The 21557-nt window shown below is 41.2% G+C and overlaps 1 protein-coding gene across 4 annotated transcripts in view; it reads left to right on the top strand.

Moving 5' to 3' along the window:
* The window catches only part of Spata17 (spermatogenesis associated 17), a 178807-nt gene that overhangs the window by 48431 nt on the left and 108819 nt on the right, over positions 1-21557 (top strand). For all 4 annotated transcript variants that reach the window (XM_006250449.5, NM_001398667.1, XM_039091499.2 and 1 more), the window contains one exon: positions 1437-1540. In XM_006250449.5, the coding sequence (XP_006250511.1) occupies positions 1437-1540 (104 nt within the window). The remainder of the gene's footprint in view (positions 1-1436; positions 1541-21557) is intronic.

The following is a 21557-nucleotide window of genomic DNA, read 5'->3' as shown; positions in this document are numbered from 1 at the left end:
TATTTATACATTTTGATCAGATGCTTTCTCTTCCCCCAATTTCTCCCAGATCCTCCTTACCTCAAAACAACAGAGAGAGAGACAGACAGACAGACAGACAGACAGACAGACAGACACAGACACAGACACAGACACAGACACAGAGACAGGCAGAGAATCAAAGCAGACAAGTTTTCAAAAAGAAAATCAATAAAACAAATAGTAAAATACCAAAACAAACAGAAAGCACACAAAACCATGAAATCAATGTAGTTTTGGAGAGCTAGTCCTAGGCATGGGACCTGGCCTAAAGTGAAGTTGACATAGCAAGTGATACTCCACTGGAAAAACTGAGTCTCCCTCTCCTGCACATTATCAATGGCAGATGGTTCGGGGTGGGACTTTGTGTCCACTTCCCTTTCTCGGTGTTGTTTTTCCTTCCTTGACCCCATTCAGATCATGTACATGCAGTCAGAGTTATGTGAATTCCTATGTGCATCAGTCGGGTTGTATCTGGAAGCCACTGTCTCTTTGGAGTATTCAACCACCTCTGCCTCCCAGCTCGTCTTAGTTCCTCTTCCACTTAGATTTCTGAGCCTTGAGGAGAGGGTTCTGATAATGACATCCCATCAATGACTGGATGCTCCAAAGCCTGTCACTCTCTAACGTTATCAGCTGTGGGCCTCTTCATTAGTCTCCATCAACTGCAAGAAGATTCTCTGATGGGAGCTGAGGGAGGCACTCTGCTGTGGGTGTGAGAGTGTGCCATTAGGAGTCATTCTGGTGTTAGGTCCCTGCAGCAGAGAAACAGTAATGGTTTCCCTAAGGCTCATGGTCACTTGATCTAGTCTCAGGTTCTTTGTCACTTCTGCAGTGTCAGAAGATAGGTCCAACTCATGGAGTGATCTTGAAAGCCAATCAAAGTAGTCGTTACTCCTACTTCATTTGAGCTACTAGCAGACCAGTATATCTTGCAGCCATGTCTCTGTCGTAAGTAGCAAGGTTGGTAGCTAGGTGACATTGATGATTATTTTTCTCTAGAGTGGTGTGCAGAGTACCATCCAGCATCATGAATGCTAGTCAGCAGGGGTGAGGCTTTTAGTTGGACACCAGTTTGACCTTTCAGTGTTCCATCACACAAACCTTGTCTTCTTCAGCAATAAGGTCTCACTATCAGGTTGTGGGAAACAACCAAATAGCTGTGGCAACATCCTGTGATGTTTGAGAGGGGTGGCCCACGCTTTGTCTAGTGACTGAACAATATGTAGTCCATTCCTAACACTGGGGGTTTTACCTGGTCGCAAAAGATGCCTAGTTGGGGCATTGTCCAATTCTTTATTTGACAGATGTTATTATACATTATCATCTTGGGTATTAAGAAGTATATTCTTATGAAAGATGTTCGATACTGTATTTTACCTTTTAATTTACTTATTTTATCTCTTTATCAACAATAGATTCAGAGACGATGGCGTGGCTTTAGGATCCGGAAGTATTGCTTTAATTACTATTACTTGAAAGAATATTTGAGAGCTGTTTCAGAGACCAATGATGCAATTAGGTGAGTACATGACCACTCATATACTACTGAAAGTTTACGTGGACTAGCCACTTGATACCTATTGTTATCATATGTACTAGTGGAAGTTTACATGGAGTAGTCAATAGAGACCTATTGTTATCATGTGTACTAGTGGAAGTTTACATGCACTAGTCAATAGAGACCTATTGCTATCATGTGTACTAGTGGAAGTTTACATGCACTAGTCAATAGAGACCTATTGCTATCATGTGTACTAGTGGAAGTTTACATGGAGTAGTCAATAGAGACCTATTGCTATCATGTGTACTAGTGGAAGTTTACATGCACTAGTCAATAGAGACCTATTGCTATCATGTGTACTAGTGGAAGTTTACATGCACTAGTCAATAGAGACCTATTGCTATCATGTGTACTAGTGGAAGTTTACATGGAGTAGTCAATAGAGACCTATTTTTATCATACTTGGAAAAGCCCTCAAGACTTAGTGATAGTGTGTTGGCAATAAAACTGCATGATTCTATTTATCTTAAACATTTATTGTCTATATGTCAAACTACCATGGATTACGTTAGATTATTTATGTGTACAGTGTGGGCCCATTTAAGAGTTTATTTCTTATTAAAATATTACTTAATGAGTTAGATTTATCTATGAAATGATTCTGCAGATGAAATTGTCAGTAAACCTCACATGTATTTTAAGAAACATGCACAATAATGAGAACTTGCTTCTGAAGGAAGAAAATATCACAGAACATGTGAAGGGGAGCAATCGACAGCAAACAACATCTTTAACCATTTAGTAAGATTGGACCCTGCTCTCCAGGACATCTTCTGCAGAAAGTGTGGGTGTTGTGGTGCTTTTCAGTCAATTTTCCAAAGTTCCCTGTGGTTTCATATTGCTGTGCCTGAAAAACAGTCTCCCTCTGTGACAGACCCCACAGCAGTGACACAATTACCACGTGCCTATGGTGTCATTACTATGTCACCATTTTGTTTCACTCTTAAGTCTTTCATGACTGAGGAAATGAGCACTTATGTGTGGTGAGGACCTTACTCTCAGGTGTGTCTTCCTCCTGAGGGCCTCCCTCTTTTCTGATTTCTGCTTTTAAATCTAAAGCTAAAACGTTTTAACCAGATTCCAATGCGGGAATCATAAAACTAGTTTCTGCAGGGTGGACAAAGTCCCAGTTTTGCCAACGTGAATGTCCCTAAAGGTTCTCGGATCTCCTCAGGCCTGCTGGCAACACTGGTGTCTCCATCCTTCTACCATGGTGGACAGCACCATCTTTCAGAAGAGCTTTACCAGAGTATAATTCCTTGCTGAGATGGAAGTGTTCCATTTTTGTATGCTTTAAATACCATTGCATTATAAATTCTTCAGGAAGAGCAATTACACCCTCTCATATAGGGAAGCTAGCCAATGACGTGTGTGTGTGTGTGTGTGTGTGTGCGTGTCTGAGTGTGCATGCATGCGCGTAACCAGATGGACATTTAAGTTCAGTGTAACGTGCACAAAGAAAACAAGGCAGGTCAACTGTCAAGGGATGAGGAAGGACCGAGAGCAGGTAATGCCTTGAATTCCTGTATTCATGTGGCTTTCCTTTGGAGGTCTTTATAAATTTGTGAATCTTGCTTTTAAGACTTTTTAAAAATTAACATAACTATGGAGTAGGGAAATGGCTCAGTCAGTAATCTCTTGCTCTATAAGCTTCAAGAACAGAATTCAGACCCCCAGACCCCATGAAAACTGGCCACCATGATGAGTGTCTGTAACCCTGCATTGGGGAAGGAGATGGAGACTCACAGAGCCCTGGAGTTCTTGCTGTCCAGTCTAGCCATGGGTGAGCTCCAGGTTCACCCAGAGGCGATGTCAGACAACAAGGTGGAGAGAGTACTCAGAAAGACTCACGGTGTCGACTCTGGCTCATCTGCAGACACGCGTGCACACACAGCATACAGACATGCAGGAATGCCATCATGTGGACACCGGGTACTGCTGTCTGTAGGACCACCCATTCTGTCTGCTTTACATTTGTCTGCCCATTTGTAATTGCTTCCTTGGAATCTATTTTTCAAAGTCTAATGTTTCTCTTAAACAAATTTACTTCTAATTTATAACATTGCAGTCAAAAATATATTTGGTATGAATATTGCTTTAGCTAACTATTGTTTCTCAACTTACATAGATTATTTTCTGTTATATGCTCTTGAAGGGCAAGTAAATGGGGTTTTCCATCTGTACTACGTTGTATTGTAATTGTACAGCAAATCCATGACATTGGGTATCTTAAATGTTATATTTTCTCATATCATTTAATGGTTTTATTTTTTTATTTCCTTTAATATATAAATTATTTCTTTATTTTTTAAACTTTATATACTTCTCACCTAAGACTCCTTTCTGCTCTATTGGTTGCCAGTTTTAGAGCATTTATTTTATTCTCTGTCTCTGTCTGTGTGTCTGTCTGTCTCTCTGTCTGTCTCTATCTCTTTCTCTGTGAGCGTGTGTGTGTGTGTGTGTGTGTGTGTGTGTGTGTGTGTGTGTATGTGTGTGTATGTGTGTGTGTGTACATGAGTCCAGGTGCCTCCAGAGGCCAGAGGTGTCAGATCCCCTGGAGCTAAAATTACAGACAGTTGTCAGCTGCATGATATGGGAGCTCAGAATGAACTCAATCCTGCAAAAGTACCAAGCACTCTTGACCATGGGCTGCCTTTCTACCTCAAGTTTGCTGTGTTTTAAACAGAGTTAGGGCTCTCTTACTTAAGCACACTTCAACTTCCCTGAAAAACTGCTGATGCTGTCTCCCCTTGGTGTTATTTGCCTGCAAGTTTACTTGACCTCTCTTTTGTGAAATGAGCAGGGGAAGGAGTCAGCATCCCCGTGAGCGTGAGCGTCCCTGTGAGCATGGAACCTAACACAGTTTGGACATAGGTGACCAGCTAAGTGCCCAGCATAGGGTGGAATAACGAAACTGCAGTGTAGTTTAAGTTTGTCAGTTAGATGCAATTTTGAGAATGGTGTGTTTTTTATCTTAATTATTACCAATTCCATTCAATAAACATCTACTGATTTCTATAAAGGCCTAGTAGTAGGTTAGGTGTTGGGGATACAGTGATTGAAGTGAGAGCTCTTACCAACTTTTATGTACACATAGCTTCTAGGATGATATCGCAGAAACACAGAAACGAAAGTAGAAAGCATTCATGTTTCTGTGCTTAGGGAATATGGTACTTCTTAGAATTCTTACAGATTTTATAATACAATGCCCGAAAAATCTCACTTTTTGAGACAACTGTACCTTCTTGAATACCCTGAATCAGGGACTTCCTGCCCTGGAGTAGCCTTCCTAACCTTCTTCAGGCCGATGACGCTCCTTGAATGATTGATTCCTCTCTGCACCATGTACATTTCTCTGCCACCTTCTGCTTTGCTCACCACTTGCTCCTCCTCTTCCTTCAATCATGACAGTTTTAAGTGACTTCACTTTATAGAAATATGGCGATAAGAAGCCAGTGTAAAGTTTCTAATCATTCATTTATGGTTGTCATTAAGTATTAGTGAAAAAGAAACTATCAATCTCTCTTTGCCTTACATGGTTCGGTGCAATCTTAGGGTTTTATTGCTAGGATGAGACACCATGACCAAGGCAACTCTTATAAAAGAAAACATTTAATCGGGGCTGACTTACACTTGAAAAAGTTCAGTCCATTATCATCCTGGCAGCAAGCATGGCAGTCTTTAGGCCCACATGGTTTGAAAGAAGGAGATGAGAGTTCTAAATCTTGTTCCAAAGCTAGTCAGAAGGAGACACCCTTCCACCCTGGGTGGAACTTAAGCATAGGACCTGAAAGTCCACCTACATAGTAACATGCTTCCTCCAGTAAGGCCACACTGACTAGAACAAGGTAGCACTTCCTACTAGTGCCACTTTCCATGGGCCAAGTATATTCAAACCACCACAAGTGTTAAATTTTTTGTATATTTAGAAAGGGTAAAACAGAGACCAGGATATATGCACATGTAGTTTTTGCTGTGAGCCAGGTTACCCTACTTGGAAACTCAGACTCTACTGGGGTCAATCTCTAGAGCCCAGGAATCTGAAGGTGGCGCATCCTCACTCTTTGAAGGAAATTCTAATGCTTGGGGCCTCTATTACTGTAATGGATAGGTGAAGTAAAAATGTTGATGGAAGGTGAATGTCTACACTGTTGACATAGTACAGTCATTTCCCTATAGCTCTTTGCTCTGTAAGACCATGCAGTTCCTGCTGTTCAGAGTTTCTTTTTTTCACTCTCCTCACTTTTTTTAGTTCTTCCAGCTTTGTTTGTCTAACAGTCCTGCAGCATGAAATATTAAAACAAAACAAAAAACCCAAAAAAACAAAACAAAAAACAGCCCGGGTTAATGTTGGCCAGCACTGGCAGACGGCCACTGCCTGTTTCCAGCCCAGTGGACAGGCCGAGACACACTCTTTACTTTTAACCAGGGTTCTCTCCTCCCATCCCATTAAATTCCCATTGCTGGCTGGAGCCACGCACACTCTGAGCTTCCAAATTCCCGTAGCTGGCTGGAATGCACCCTTGTACACCACACTCTGCTGTACATTTCTCTGGAACTCAGTTGAGTCGCTGTGTGAAGGAAAACATCACACAATCTTAGTTTAGAATTAACAGGTAACACAATCACTGGGTGCAGATTCCAGCATCCTAATTTTACAAACTATTCTGTTAGAAATTTTCTGGTGATGGATCCTTGCAGATCTGCCACTCGAAACAACAGCCTCTGGCCTCCTACATTCTGTCTGCCTCTCTTGCTTCTGCCTTTCTTGCTCTCCCCAGTCCAAATCCAGCGCCGATCCTCTCTTCTGCCTTCTCTTCCTCTTTCTGACCTGGAATTCCTGCCTACTTGTGTAGCCTTAAATATTAAAAAACAATACACCTTCCCACGCTGTACCGACACAGAAGGGTCACATGTCATCTGCGGGGTATTTTCATCTCAGTTAGCAAAGCATTTCACCAACTAAGCTCCCAATCTCCATCACAGGCTGCCACAGGCTACTCTCTGAGCCGCGGGCAGCAGCCTCCCTCTTACAACTCTCTTGCTGCAGACTCTGCTCACATTCCCAGCGTCCACCCACTGTGGTTATAGTCACAACTCCATGCAGCCCATTAAAATCAAAAGTCGATAAGCTTATAATTTAGCAATCAGATTTATATCTTAAATTCTCATTCCACAAAACATCCACACAATAAACTCACAACCAATTGATAATGATATAAGCCGCCCACCTAGGTAAGACAAATTGTCCTATAAAAATCCATCCTTATGAAATATTCATAACTACCTGTGTTCCTTTTTTTTTTTTTTTGGTTCTTTTTCTCGGAGCTGGGGACCGAACCCAGGGCCTTGCGCTTCCTAGGCAAGCGCTCTCCCACTGAGCTAAATCCCCAATATCTCTCTCTCTCTCTCTCTCTCTCTCTCTCTCTCTCTCTCTCTCTCTCTCTCTCTCTTGAGCTGGGGACCGAACCCAGGGCCTTGCGCTTGCTAGGCAAGTGCTCTATCACTGAGCTAAATCCCCAACCCACTACCTGTGTTCCTTAAAGGCCACACAGATCCGGGTTGTCCTTCTCCTCCTCCTCGGTTCTTCTCTTTCTTTTCCTCTCTCCTGCCTTACAAAATCTCTGCCCCTGCCTTACCTCTTCACTGCCCAATCACAGGCTTTGCTTTATCTTGTGCCAGTCTTTACCTGCATACAGACATCAACTGCTCATCCAGTGATTACTACATACTCTCCTTGTAATGTTTATTTATTAGGGGAAGGTCCTACCACACATGCATTCCTGTCTCCAGGTACCTCTTTCATCCCCTGCATGCTTAGTTAACTTTCAAGCTTCCCTTTGACTCTTTATGTTTGTGATAGCATATCTGTGCCTTCTTGTCTGGGTTTTCCTGAGTAAAAGCCCCTTAACTTGTTTTCCTAAATCACAGAATATAATACTCAACTGATAGATCCTGACAGTGTTCGAGAATGGGAAGCAACATGAGCGTGCTTAAAGTCTCACTTGAAATACACAAATCTTTGTTCCCTCCATCCCCTAACCCTCTAGGTACCTCTTATCAAGCACTTTGTCTAGTTTAATACGTTTCACTCTAGATGAATCAACTCATAAAAACATTTATGCACATATCCATCAGCTTTGGAAACAAATTTACATCATTGACAATAATCCTCAACCTGATATTTGCACTTTGAATATTATTCCATATGTAAGGAATGTTGTTCTATTATGTAATGGCTGTTTGGTATCATGTTATAATTCATAACCTTTGAACAGAACCTCTGAGACAGACATAATTATTTCTACTATTGTAAAGATAGAGCTATAGAAGACACCCTGTGTGTGTATTGCTTTTCTTTGGTCCTTTTCCTTGACTAGAAACATTAGGGTATCTGGTTGTCAGGTTCTTAAAAACCTTCTCTAAGGAATTTGACTGATTGAAATGTTAATAATATATCAGATTTTATACATATATATTATCGATACTGTATAGACTTTGTAATTAAATGAGCCTCTCATTTAGCCTTCATTTATATATATATATATATATATATATATATATATATATATATATATATATATATATATATATTGTTGTCAGGAGAAACTAATAAGTAGCAGGTGATCTTCCTGAGATGGTCTGCTTCAGATTATAATCCAAGACAGATTTGCTTTATAGACAAGGCCCAAGAGAATTCATTTCAGGAAAGATTCCAGCTATTAATATGCTTTTTCCTGTTGTTATTAAACACATATAACAATCACAGGGTATTAGCCCACCCCTTTGGAGCAGATCTCTGCAGATCTATGAAGATGTACTGTCTCGTAGTGATGCGATGTAGGCAAACAGAAGACTTCTTTAGTGTTTTTATTTATTTATTTTTTATTTTTTTTATTAACTTGAGTATTTCTTATATACATTTCGAGTGTTGTTCCCTTTCCCAGTTTCCGGGCAAACATCCCCCTAATCCCTCCCCCTCCCCTTCTTTATGGGTGTTCCCCTCCCCGTCCTCCCCCATTGCCGCCCTCCCCCCAACAATCTAGTTCACTGGGAGTACAGTCTTAGCAGGACCCAGGGCTTCCCCTTCCACTGGTGCTCTTACTAAGATATTCATTGCTACCTATGAGGTCAGAGTCCAGGGTCAGTCCATGTATAGTCTTTAGGTAGTGGCTTAGTCCCTGGAAGCTCTGGTTGCTTGGCATTGTTGTACATATGGGGTCTCGAGCCCCTTCAAGCTCTTCCAGTTCTTTCTCTGATTCCTTCAGCAGGGGTCCTACTCTCAGTTCAGTGGTTTGCTGCTCGCATTCGCCTCTGTATATGGTGTATTCTGGCTGTGTCTCTCAGGAGCGATCTACATCCAGCTCCTGTCGGTCTGCACTTCTTTGCTTCATCCATCTTGTCTAATTGGATGGCTGTATATGTATGGGCCACATGTGGGGCAGGCTCTGAATGGGTGTTCCTTCTGTGTCTGTTTTAATCTTTGCCTCTCTATTCCCTGCCAAGGGTATTCTTGTTCCCCTTTTAAAGAAGGAGTGAAGCATTCACATTTTGATCATCCGTCTTGAGTTTCATTTGTTCTAGGCATCTAGGGTAATTCAAGCATTTGGGCTAATAGCCACTTATCAATGAGTGCACACCGTGTGTGTTTTTCTGTGATTGGGTTACCTCACTCAGGATGATATTTTCCAGTTCCAACCATTTGCCTATGAATTTCATAAAGTCATTGTTTTTGATAGCTGAGTAATATTCCATTGTGTAGATGTACCACTTTTCTGTATCCATTCCTCTGTTGAAGGGCATCTGGGTTCTTTCCAGCTTCTGGCTATTATAAATAAGGCTGCGATGAACATAGTGGAGCACGTGTCTTTTTTATATGTTGGGGCATCTTTTGTGTATATGCCCAAGAGAGGTATAGCTGGATCCTCAGGCAGTTCAATGTCCAATTTTCTGAGGAACCTCCAGACTGATTTCCAGAATGGTTGTACCAGTCTGCAATCCCACCAACAATGGAGGAGTGTTCCTCTTTCTCCGCATCCTCGCCTGCATTTGCTGTCACCTGAGTTTTTGATCTTAGCCTTTCTCACTGGTGTGAGGTGAAATCTCAGGGTTGTTTTGATTTTCATTTCCCTTATGACTAAAGATGTTGAACATTTCTTTAGGTGTTTCTCAGCCATTCGGCATTCCTCAGCTGTGAATTCTTTGTTTAGCTCTGAACCCCATTTTTTAATAGGGTTATTTGTCTCCCTGCAGTCTAACTTCTTGAGTTCTTTGTATATTTTGGATATAAGGCCTCTATCTGTTGTAGGATTGGTAAAGATCTTTTCCCAATCTGTTGGTTGCCGTTTTGTCCTAACCACAGTGTCCTTTGCCTTACAGAAGCTTTGCAGTTTTATGAGATCCCATTTGTCGATTCTTGATCTTAGAGCATAAGCCATTGGTGTTTTGTTCAGGAAATTTTTTCCAGTGCCCATGTGTTCCAGATGCTTCCCTAGTTTTTCTTCTATTAGTTTGAGTGTGTCTGGTTTGATGTGGAGGTCCTTGATCCACTTGGACTTAAGCTTTGTACAGGGTGATAAGCATGGATCAATCTGCATTCTTCTACATGTTGACCTCCAGTTGAACCAGCACCATTTGCTGAAAATGCTATATTTTTCCATTTGATGGTTTTGGCTCCTTTGTCAAAAATCAGGTCCCCATAGGTGTGTGGGTTCATTTCTGGGTCTTCAATTCTGTTCCATTTGTCTATCTGTCTGTCTGTGTGTACCAATACCATGCAGTTTTTATCACTATTGCTCTGTAATACTGCTTGAGTTCAGGGATAGTGATTCCCCCTGAAGTCCTCTTATTATTGAGGATAGTTTTAGCTATCCTGGGTTTTTTGTTATTCCAGATGAATTTGCAAATTGTTCTGTCTAACTCTTTGAAGAATTGGATTGGTATTTTGATGGGGATTGCATTCAATCTGTAGATCGCTTTTGGTAAAATGGCCATTTTTACTATAGTAATCCTGCCAATCCATGAGCATGGGAGATCTTTCCATCTTCTGAGGTCTTCTTCAATTTCTTTCTTCAGAGTCTTGAAGTTCTTATTGTACAGATCTTTTACTTGCTTTGTTAAAGTCACACCGAGGTATTTTATATTATTTGGGACTATTATAAAGGGTGTCGTTTCCCTAATTTCTTTCTCAGCTTGTTTCTCTTTTGTGTAGAGGAAGGCTACTGATTTATTTGAGTTAATTTTATACCCAGCCACTTTGCTGAAGTTGTTTATCAGCTTTAGTAGTTCTCTGGTGGAACTTTTGGGATCACTTAAATATACTAACATATCATCTGCAAATAGTGATATTTTGACTCCTTCTTTTCCGATCTGTATCCCCTTGACCTCCTTTTGTTGTCTGATTGCTCTGGTTAGAACTTCAAGAACTATATTGAATAACTAGGGAGAGAGTGGGTAGCCTTGTCTAGTCCCTGATTTTAGTGGGATTGCTTCAAGTTTCTCTCCATTTAGTTTAATGTTAGCAACTGGTTTGCTGTATATGGCTTTTACTATGTTTAGGTATGGGCCTTGAATTCCAATTCTTTCCAGGACTTTTATCATGAAGGGGTGTTGAATTTTGTCAAATGCTTTCTCAGCATCTAATGAAATGATCATGTGGTTTTATTCTTTCAGTTTGTTTATATAATGGATCACGTTGATGGTTTTCCGTATATTAAACCATCCCTGCATGCCTGGGATGAAGCCTACTTGATCATGGTGGATGATTGTTTTGATGTGCTCTTGGATTCGGTTTGCCAGAATTTTATTGAGTATTTTTGCATCGATATTCATAAGGGAAATTGGTCTGAAGTTCTCTTTCTTTGTTGGGTCTTTGTGTGGTTTAGGTATAAGAGTAATTGTGGCTTCATAGAAGGAATTCGGGAGTGATCCATCTGTTTCAATTTTGTGGAATACTTTGGATAATATTGGTATGAGGTCTTCTATGAAGGTCTGATAGAATTCTGCACTAAACCCGTCTGGACCTGGGCTCTTTTTGGTTGGGAGACCTTTAATGACTGCTTCTATTTCCTTAGGAGTTATGGGGTTGTTTAACTGGTTTATCTGTTCCTGATTTAACTTCGGTACCTGGTATCTGTCTAGGAAATTGTCCATTTCCTGCAGATTTTCAAGTTTTGTTGAATATAGGCTTTTATAGTAAGATCTGATGATTTTTTTAATTTCCTATGAATCTGTAGTTATGTCTCCCTTTTCATTTATGATTTTGTTAATTTGGACACACTCTCTGTGCCCTCTCTTTAGTCTGGCTAAGGGTTTATCTATCTTGTTGATTTTCTCAAAGAACCAACTTTTGGTTCTGTTGATTCTTTCTATGGTCCTTTTTGTTTCTACTTGGTTGATTTCAGCTCTGAGTTTGATTATTTCCCGCCTTCTACTCCTCCTGGGTGTATTTGCTTCTTTTTGTTCTAGAGGTTTTAGGTGTGTTGTCAAGCAGGTGACATATGCTCTTTCCTGTTTCTTCTGCAGGCACTCAGCGCTATGAGTTTTCCTCTTAGCACAGCTTTCATTGTGTCCCATAAGTTTGGGTATGTTGTACCTTCATTTTCATTAAATTCTAAAAAGTCTTTAATTTCTTTCTTTATTTCTTCCTTGACCAGGTTATCGTTGAGTAGAGCATTGTTCAATTTCCAAGTATATGTGGGCATTCTTCCCTTATTGTTATTGAAGACCAGTTTTAGGCCGTGGTGGTCCCATAGCACGCATGGGATTATTTCTATCTTTCTGTACCTGTTGAGGCCATTTTTTGACCAATTATATGGTCAATTTTGGAGAAAGTACCATGAGGAGCTGAGAAGAAGGTATATCCTTTTTCTTTAGGATAGAATGTTTTATAAGTATCTGTTAAGTCCATTTGGCTCATGACTTCTCTTAGTCTGTCTACGTCTCTGTTTAATTTCTGTTTCCATGATCTGTCCATTGATGAGAGTGGGGTGTTGAAATCTCCTACTATTATTGTGTGAGGTGCAATGTGTGTTTTGAGCTTTAGTAAGGTTTCTTTTACTTATGTAGGTGCCCTTGTATTTGGGGCATAGATATTTAGGATTGAGAGTTCATCTTGGTGGATTTTTCCTTTGATGAATATGAAGTGTCCTTCCTTATCTTTTTTGTGAATTTTAGTTGAAAATTGATTTTATTTGATATTAGAATGGCTACTCCAGCTTGCTTCTTCTGACCATTTGCTTGGAAAGTTGTTTTCCAGCCTTTCACTCTGAGGTAGTGTCTGTCTTTGTCTCTGAGGTGCATTTCCTGTAGGCAGCAGAATGCAGGGTCCTCGTTGCATATCCAGTTTGTTAATCTATGTCTTTTTATTGGGGAGTTGAGGCCATTGATGTTGAGAGATATTAAGGAATAGTGATCATTGCTTCCTGTTATATTCATATTTGGATATGAGGTTATGTTTGTGTGCTTTTCTTCTCTTTGTTTTGTTGCCAAGATGATTAGTTTCTTGCTTCTTCTAGGGTATAGCTTGCCTCCTTATGTTGGGCTTTACCATTTATTATCCTTTGTAGTGCTGGATTTGTAGAACGATATTGTGTAAATTTGGTTTTGTCATGGAATATCTTGGTTTCTCCATCTAAGTTAATTGAGAGTTTTACAGGATACAGTAACCTGGGCTGTTATTTGTGTTCTCTTAGGGTCTGTATGACATCTGTCCAGGATCTTCTGGCTTTCATAGTTTCTGGCGAAAAGTCTGGTGTGATTCTGATAGGTCTGCCTTTATATGTTACTTGACCTTTTTCCCTTACTGCTTTTAATATTCTTTCTTTATTTTGTGCGTTTGGTGTTTTGACTATTATGTGACGGGAGGTGTTTCTTTTCTGGTCCAATCTATTTGGAGTTCTGTAGGCTTCTTGTATGCCTATGGGTATCTCTTTTTTTAGGTTAGGGAAGTTTTCTTCTATGATTTTGTTGAAGATATTTACTGGTCCTTTGAGCTGGGAGTCTTCACTCTCTTCTATACCTATTATCCTTAGGTTTGATCTTCTCATTGAGTCCTTGATTTCCTGTATGTTTTGGACCAGTAGCTTTTTCCGCTTTACTTTATCTTTGACAGTTGAGTCAATGATTTCTATGGAATCTTCTGCTCCTGAGATTCTCTCTTCCATCTCTAGTATTTTGTTGGTGAAGCTCGTATCTACAGCTCCTTCTCTCTTCTTTTGGTTTTCTATATCCAGGGTTGTTTCCATGTGTTCTTTCTTGATTGCTTCTATTTCCATTTTTAATTCCTTCAACTGTTTGATTGTGTTTTCCTGGAATTCTTTCAGGGGTTTTTGTGACTCCTCTCTATGGGCTTCTACTTGTTTATTTATGTTTTCCTGGAATTCTTTCAGGGATTTTTGCGATTCCTCTCTGTAGGCTTCTACTTGTTTATTAATGTTTTCCTGTGTTTCTCTAAGGGAGTTCTTCACGTCTTTCTTGAAGTCCTCCAGCATCATGATCAAATATGATTTTGAAACTAGATCTTGCTTTTCTGGTGTGTTTGGATATTCCGTGTTTGCTTTGGTGGGAGAATTGGGCTCCGATGATGCCATGTAGTCTTGGTTTCTGTTGCTTGGGTTCCTGCACTTGCCTCTCGCCATGAGATTATCTCTAGTGTTACTTTGTTCTGCTATTTCTGACAGTGGCTAGACTGTCCTATAAGCCTGTGTGTCAGGAGTGCTGTAGACCTGTTTTCCTGTTTTCTTTCAGCCAGTTATGGGGACAGAGTGTTCTGCTTTCGGGCGTGTAGTTTTTCCTATCTACAGGTCTTCAGCTGTTCCTGTGGGCCTGTGTCTTGAGTTCACCAGGCAGGTCACTTGCAGCAGAAAAGTTGGTCTTACCTGTGGTTCTGAGGTTCAAGTTTGCTCGTGGGGTGCTGCGTGCGAGCTCTCCGAGGCGGCAGCAACCAGGAAGATCTGTGCCACCCTTTCCGGGAGCTTCCATGCACCAGGGTTCCAGATGGCATTTGGTGTTTTCCTCTGGCGTCAGAGATGTGTGCAGAGTGCAGTCTCTTCCGGTTTCCCAGGCGTGTCTGCCTCTCTGAAGGTTTAGCTCTCCCTCCCACGGGATTTGGGTGCAGAGAACTGTTTATCTGGTCTGTCCCTTCAGTTTCTGGCAGTGTCTCAGACCCAGCGGACCTGCTGCTCCTGGGCCCTCCCCCACGGGAACCCAGAGGCCGTATACAGTTTCCTCTTGGGCCAGGGATGTGGGCAGGGGTGGGCAGTGTTGGTGGTCTCTTCCGCTCTGCAGCCTCAGGAGTGCCCACCTGACCAGACGGTGAGGTCTCTCTCCCACGGGGTTTGGGAGCAGAGAGCTGCTGCGGGCCGGAATCCGCGGGTTTGGGACTCCTGCTAACCACCGGAAGTGCCCGGTCCTAGAGGAATTTTGCCTCTGTGTGTCCTGAGTTCACCAGGCAGGTTGCTTGCAGCAGAAAAGTTGGTCTTACCTGTGGTTCTGAGGCTCAAGTTTGCTCGTGGGGGTGCTGCCTATGAGCTCTCCGCGGCGGCAGCAACCAGGAAGGGCTTCTTTAGTCTTAATGATGATCCTGTAAGAATTCCTAAAATTATATCAGTGATTATTAATCTCTTTGATAGTAGGACTGCTATTAGGTCCTTTTCTGATGGTCAGTACTGCAGTGAGAATGCTGCAGTCTCCCAGGTGTCACCAGTTAATTGCTCTTAGTAACCAGACTTTCTCCTACTCAGAGCACATTCCAAGAGGTTGTAAAGCAATTAACCAAAGGTCATCAAAAGGGATCTAGTGATTTATTATAAGTACCGAGAAAGAAGATAAAATATTGACTGGCTTTATCTATACAAAACTTCACTAATAACTTTGTTATGGTTTTAAACCTTCAGTGAACCTGTGGAGCTGTGACAGGTGATGGATGGTTAGAGATAATTACCCTATGGACAAGCATGTAAACATCCTCTGTTGTAAGCTTCACTTTCAATTTATGATTGGATTTTTTATGTAAACTTGTGATGAACTTCTTGACATGTGATCATGTATACTGAAAGGTGTGTAAGTGCTGAGGACAAAGAGGTGAGAGGGATTTTTCCCTTTCCCTGCTTAGGATCTTTCTACTTTCCCCTTAGATAGCGTTCATGGGAAACTCTTTACAACCTACTAATAAACGCTGTAATCTCTTTTCAAAGTGTCCCTTTTTCTTCCTTTGACTTCTGGCTGGCAGGCTGAAAGTTAGAGCTGTGCAGTTCCTGCAGAGATACAACAAAGGCCACATTACTTCATTCCCACTGTTAGGCTATTGGTGTCAACATCCTAAGCCAGCAGCCTTTTCCCCTCAGAAAGAGCAAGAAAGGTTTTAGGACTTTTTAGAAGGTAAGAGCACTGGCTGCCCTTCCAGAGGTCCAGAGTTCAAATCCCAGCAACCACATGATAGCTCACAACCATCTGTAATGGGATCTGATGCCCTCTTCCAGTGTGTGCGAAGATACATAAAATAAAATAAATATTTTAAAAAAGTTATCAGCGTTTCGGTACAGTTAGAGAGCTAGAGACCCTCAGGCTTTAAAGCCTCGGCAGAGTCCTACTCTGTGCCCTGCCACTACCCTCTCCCAGCCAGGAGGCTCCCAGCAGTTTGTGATTAAAGAACCTCTCATTTAGCCTTCATTTAATTTTTTAATATTTTAGTTAAACTGGTAAAACATTTTCATCTGCTAAGAAAGAACTTTCCTTTTCCTGGTAAATGGGAACTTCTTTTAAATCATGGTAACATTTTCTTTTTTGACAGAGAGAAATGTGGGGGTGAGGATGGGACACACAGGTTACAGTACTCAAAGCAGTCGAAGCGCATCTTCATGTGCTTGCTTCTCCCTCCACTGCTGATGACTGTGGGTGTTGAGCTCGGGTGGTTGAGCTCTTGTGGCAGTTGCCTTCATCTTAATTGAGGCATAGAAACGAGATCTGTGCAGCCAGTGAGATGGCTCAGTGGGTAAATGTGCTTGCCGGCAGCCTGAGTTCAAGATCCAGAAACAACATGAGGGAGAAGGAGAGAAGTAACTCCACATAATAACGTTTTGACATTGCGTGTGTGTGCATGTGTGTGTGTGTGTGTGTGTGTGTGTTTGTGTGTGTGGAGAGGGGTGAATGACAACACATACACTCATCCCACACACACATACACTCATCCCCCACACACATACACTCATCCCCCACACACATACACTCATCCCCCACACACATACACTCATCCCCCCACACACATACACTCATCCCCCCACACACATACACTCATCCCCCACACACATACACTCATCCTCCACACACATACACTCATCCCCCCACACACATACACTCATCCCCCACACACATACACTCATCCCCCACACACATACACTCATCCCCCACACACATACACTCATCCCCCACACACATACACTCATCCCCCACACACATACACTCATCCCCCCACACACATACACTCATCCCCCCACACACATACACTCATCCCCCACACACATACACTCATCCCCCACACACATACACTCATCCCCCCCACACATACACTCATCCCCCACACACACACACTCACTCACCCATACACGCGCGCACGCACACACACACACACACGCACATAATGAATAAAATTTACATAAAACTGGGTTTTTCTTTAGTATTATATAGAGGAATCCTACTAAATATTAATGGATTTAATCGTCTACTGATTTGGGTACTTCATATATAAATTGTATACCATTTAAAAATAGTCAAGTCTTTTTCTTCCTTCCCATCCTGTTTTTCTCCCATATTTCATAGCATTAGGTATGGCCTTTATGTAATGTTGACTAGAAAGGATGAGCATATCATGGTGGTCTTCACTGAAAGGGAAAATGTGATATTTTACCAAAACAAATAGTTTTTAATATTTGTTAGTTCTCAGATACAAAACCTTCATGAATTTAATAAACTTTCAGATGACCTGCAGGTACTTTGGCTATCTTTTCAACTGCTTTTCCTGCATTTCTTGTGATTGTTAATTTTTCTTTTCTTCAAAATAGCTGACTTTAAGTCACAGTTGCAAGTCAAGCACACTGAGTATGTTGCCTAATTGGGGCGTGAGGAAATCTCTTTCCAAGTTGCTCAGGATTTCAGACCGAGTCCTATATATGTTTGCTCTTTACTCGTTTTGGTTTTGCTCAGTTCCTACAAAATTAAAGGTTGTGTTTAATTTTCATGGATTGTCAGGTCATGTGCATTTCTTTATTCTGTGTTGTATATGATTTGGTATTAGCCGTTCTATCATTCCCTTTAAAACTATTTGTCACACTTTATAACCTTTTACTCTGTACTTCAATGTATCACTCTATTTTGAATTTATCACTTATAAAAAGCATAAAATTTGGACTTTTTTCTTTGTCTTTTTGAGATTAAAGTCTTTTTACATATACCAGGCTGGTATAGAACTCTTTGTATAGATCAGTCTGGCCTCAAACTCACTGAGACTCTCTTCTGTCTGCCTCCTGAGTCCTGTGATTACAGGCCTGTGCCACCACTAACTAGGGTATTATTATTTAATTTAATTATGCATTTTTGCAAGTGTCTTTATCTCATTGTCTATTTTTCTTTGAGACAGGGTCTTGCTCTGCAACTGAGGATGGTCTCTAATTCATAGCAAACCTCCCATCTCCCAAGTGCTATGATTATAAATGTGCACCACCACATGCCTAATTTGGGTATTTATAAACTTCAGTTGTCTGAGCTCCATTAACAAGAAGATTGCATTCATTTATATTGTGTTACCAAAAGTGAAAATTGGTAGCTATCACTTGATAATGTAATCCTTCTGAGTAGATTGTTTCTTTGTTTTTTCTTCATTGTTGTTTTTTGTGTTCATTTTTAATTTTCATGGTGAGTTCATGACATGCCAATCCTCCAGGCCATATTACCTACTTCCTCCTTGCTCTCTATCTTAGTAATTTTTATTTGTTACTTTTAGATTCTTTCTTTCTGTGATTTCTCCTCCTTTCTCATCTTCTGTATTGATTTCTTTTTTTATTCCATTTCTTTCTACTCCATAGACTTAGGAAATAAGCCTTCTACTTCCATTTCTTATGTGATTAACTTTGAAATTTCATCCTTAACAGACTCTAAAGTTAATCAATAGTCCATGTTCAGATAACACAAATGTTATTGGAAGGAACTGGAGAACATTTTAATTTTCATGTCCTTATAAGTTCAGTATTTCAGTTCCGTCTCTTATAACTTTATAAATTAGGCATTGTTTTTCCTACTCCAGACGAAAATGCCAGTTCTAGGTTTGATACCTTCTTACACCCTAATTCATGGGGGTTATTTCTTTCTTCCTGATATGCTATCTTCATAAATCACTAGACAAGATAAAGATGAGCTCATTAAATTTTTAAAATTAAATTATAATTTAATTCACACTCTGGAAAGCATGGATGTTTCTAACTTAACAGTTATTTTTCTGAGCACTTTGAATATATGACTTTCCTATTTTCTGTTTAATTTGGCTTGTTCTTCCCTGGTACCTAATTAACCTCTTTTTCTCTATATAGATGTGTGGTGGTGCTTTGTATAACATTACTGTAATATATCTTAGAATGAACATTGTGTATTGAATGTTTCTCTGTTCTATGTTCAAGAAAAAATATTTCTCCATGTAGCATTGCACTCCCAAAATGTATGCACGCATAAACTTCATAAAAATTGCAATATATTTCTGATGGTTTGTATATACTTGGTCCCGGGAGTGGCACTATTAAGAGGTGTGGCCTTGTTGGAGGAGGTGTGTCACTGTGGACATGGGCTTACCACATTCACCCTAGCTGCCTAGAGATTAGTATTCCTCTAGCAGCCTGCAAATGAAGATTTAAATCCCTCAGCCCCTCCTGCACAGTGTCTGCTTAGATACTGCCATGTTCCTACCTTGATGATAATGGACTGAACCTGTAAGCCAGCCCCAATTAAATGTCCTTTATAAGACTTGCTTTGGTCATGGTGTCCATTCACAGCAGTAAAATCCTAACTAAGACAGAAGTTGGTAACAGGGACTGGGGTATTGCTGTGATAGGCCTGACTATGCTTCTGTTTGGAAGAATCTGGATTTGGGGACTTTGGGTTTGGAAAACAGTGGAATGCTTTAAGTGGGGCTTAATGGGCTGTCCTACATGGAATACGGAAGACTTCATTGATGAGAGTGGTTTGAACTGCACTGACCCGGCCCAAGAAGTGTCAGGGAGAAGAATTTCAGTATGTGGCATAAAAACTGTTTCTGTGGTATTTTGGTGAAGAATGTGGCTACTTTTTGCCCTTGTCTGAAGAGTCTGCCTGAGGCTAAGGTGAGGAGACTCAGATTAATTGCATTGACACAGGGAGTCTCAGAAATGCTCATCATAGACTTTGTTCTCTGGTTAAGTCTCATGAAAAGCATTTTAAACAAATGTAGCAAACTGAGAAAGGAAAAATATAAAATATATGGTTCAAGTATTAAAGGGGCACCAGAAAATGAAATGGAGCTGGATCCTGTGTTCTAGGAAATAGCAGATTAAGGGAGTGAGATTTGGGGGCAAGATCCTATCCAGCTAAGTTTAGATCCAGGCATGGTGGTATACACCTTTAATCCCAGGAGTCAAATAGATTTCTGAGCTCAAGGCCAGCCTAGGACAAAGCAGGTTCAAAGTGAAGAAAAGCTTAAGGCCAGGCATACTGGTACACATCTGTAATTCCACCATTCTAGGAAACCGAGCCATGCATATCTCAGAGTTCAAGGTCAATCTACAGAGCAGGGAGTTGAGGAAACAGAAAACTGGAAATAGAATAAGGGGGAGGGGCATGTTCCAGCTCGATAAAGCAGCAGAATACTGCAGCTTTAGCCATGTGGCTCTGGATTTAGAGTGGAAAACAGAAGGGACTACTGAGACTACTGATGCTGTCAGCTGAAGCTAAGAAGTTAGCAGTGATCGTGAAGAGACCAGCATCACTGAGGTGAAATCTTCTGGGAAGTGTTTTCTGAGAGCACAAAGAAGCTGTGTTCCAGACATAACTCAGGTTGTACCTCATGCTACAGCTGTACTTGGTGATGTGTGAGAGTCACTCAGGCAGTACTGGTCTTGAAGGCATGAAGGGGTTTTGAAGAGCAGCTGAGGCGTGGCACTGTGAGAGGCCGTGGAAGGCCATTGGTGAAAGTACAGCCTCAGTTGTAGTTCTGAAGGGGTCATGCAAAGGATTTGAGGCTTGGCACCATGAAGAGAGCCTTTGAGAGGCTATTGGTGGAGCCTGGTTGCAGCGGAAGACCCCAGCATATTGGAGATGCCAGTACTATGGGACAGTCACCAAGAATGTAGAGACAGTGGAGTGGATCAACCTGAGTGCTACAGAAGGCAGTGCTGGAGAAGTAATGCCAGCCTTTTGGAAGAGCCCAGAAGCTTATGTGTGGATCCCAGACATTGAAACAAAAAACTGTAACATTGAAGCTGCCGTGGAGACTCCAAGATTTTGGGGATGCCAGAGACATAAGATATCTCCTGAGGAAAGCTGCTAACAGTGAGTGGAACCAGCTCAGGAGAAAGAAGTGTGTCTCAGTTAACACAGATGAAAAGGGAGCTGGAGATCTGAAGACGGCTTTGACATCAGCCATGGAGACGCAGAGTGTGGAGTTTGTCCAGCTGGTTTGCTTTCTTGATTTGGGCATTACACTTAAGTGATTGGATGGATCTCAGAAGAGACTGGACTTTTTACATTGCTGATACTGCTGTAGTCCATGGAGACTTTGGAAGTTGGACTAAACGTACTTTTTAATTATACTATGTTTAGGTATGGCCCCCAAAGACTCATGTGTTTGAACAAGCCTATGGGGGTTAGGGAGTGGATTGTGATGGTTATATGCTTGGCCCAGGGAGTGGCACTATTAGGAGGTGTGGCTTTGTTGGAGTAGGTGTGTCACTGTGGGCGT

This window comes from Rattus norvegicus, chromosome 13 (genome assembly GCF_036323735.1).
Source record: "Rattus norvegicus strain BN/NHsdMcwi chromosome 13, GRCr8, whole genome shotgun sequence".
NCBI classification, from domain to species: domain Eukaryota; kingdom Metazoa; phylum Chordata; class Mammalia; order Rodentia; family Muridae; genus Rattus; species Rattus norvegicus.
The sequence above is the reverse complement of the archived record's forward strand: the minus strand, read 5'-3'. Positions and strand labels throughout refer to the sequence as shown.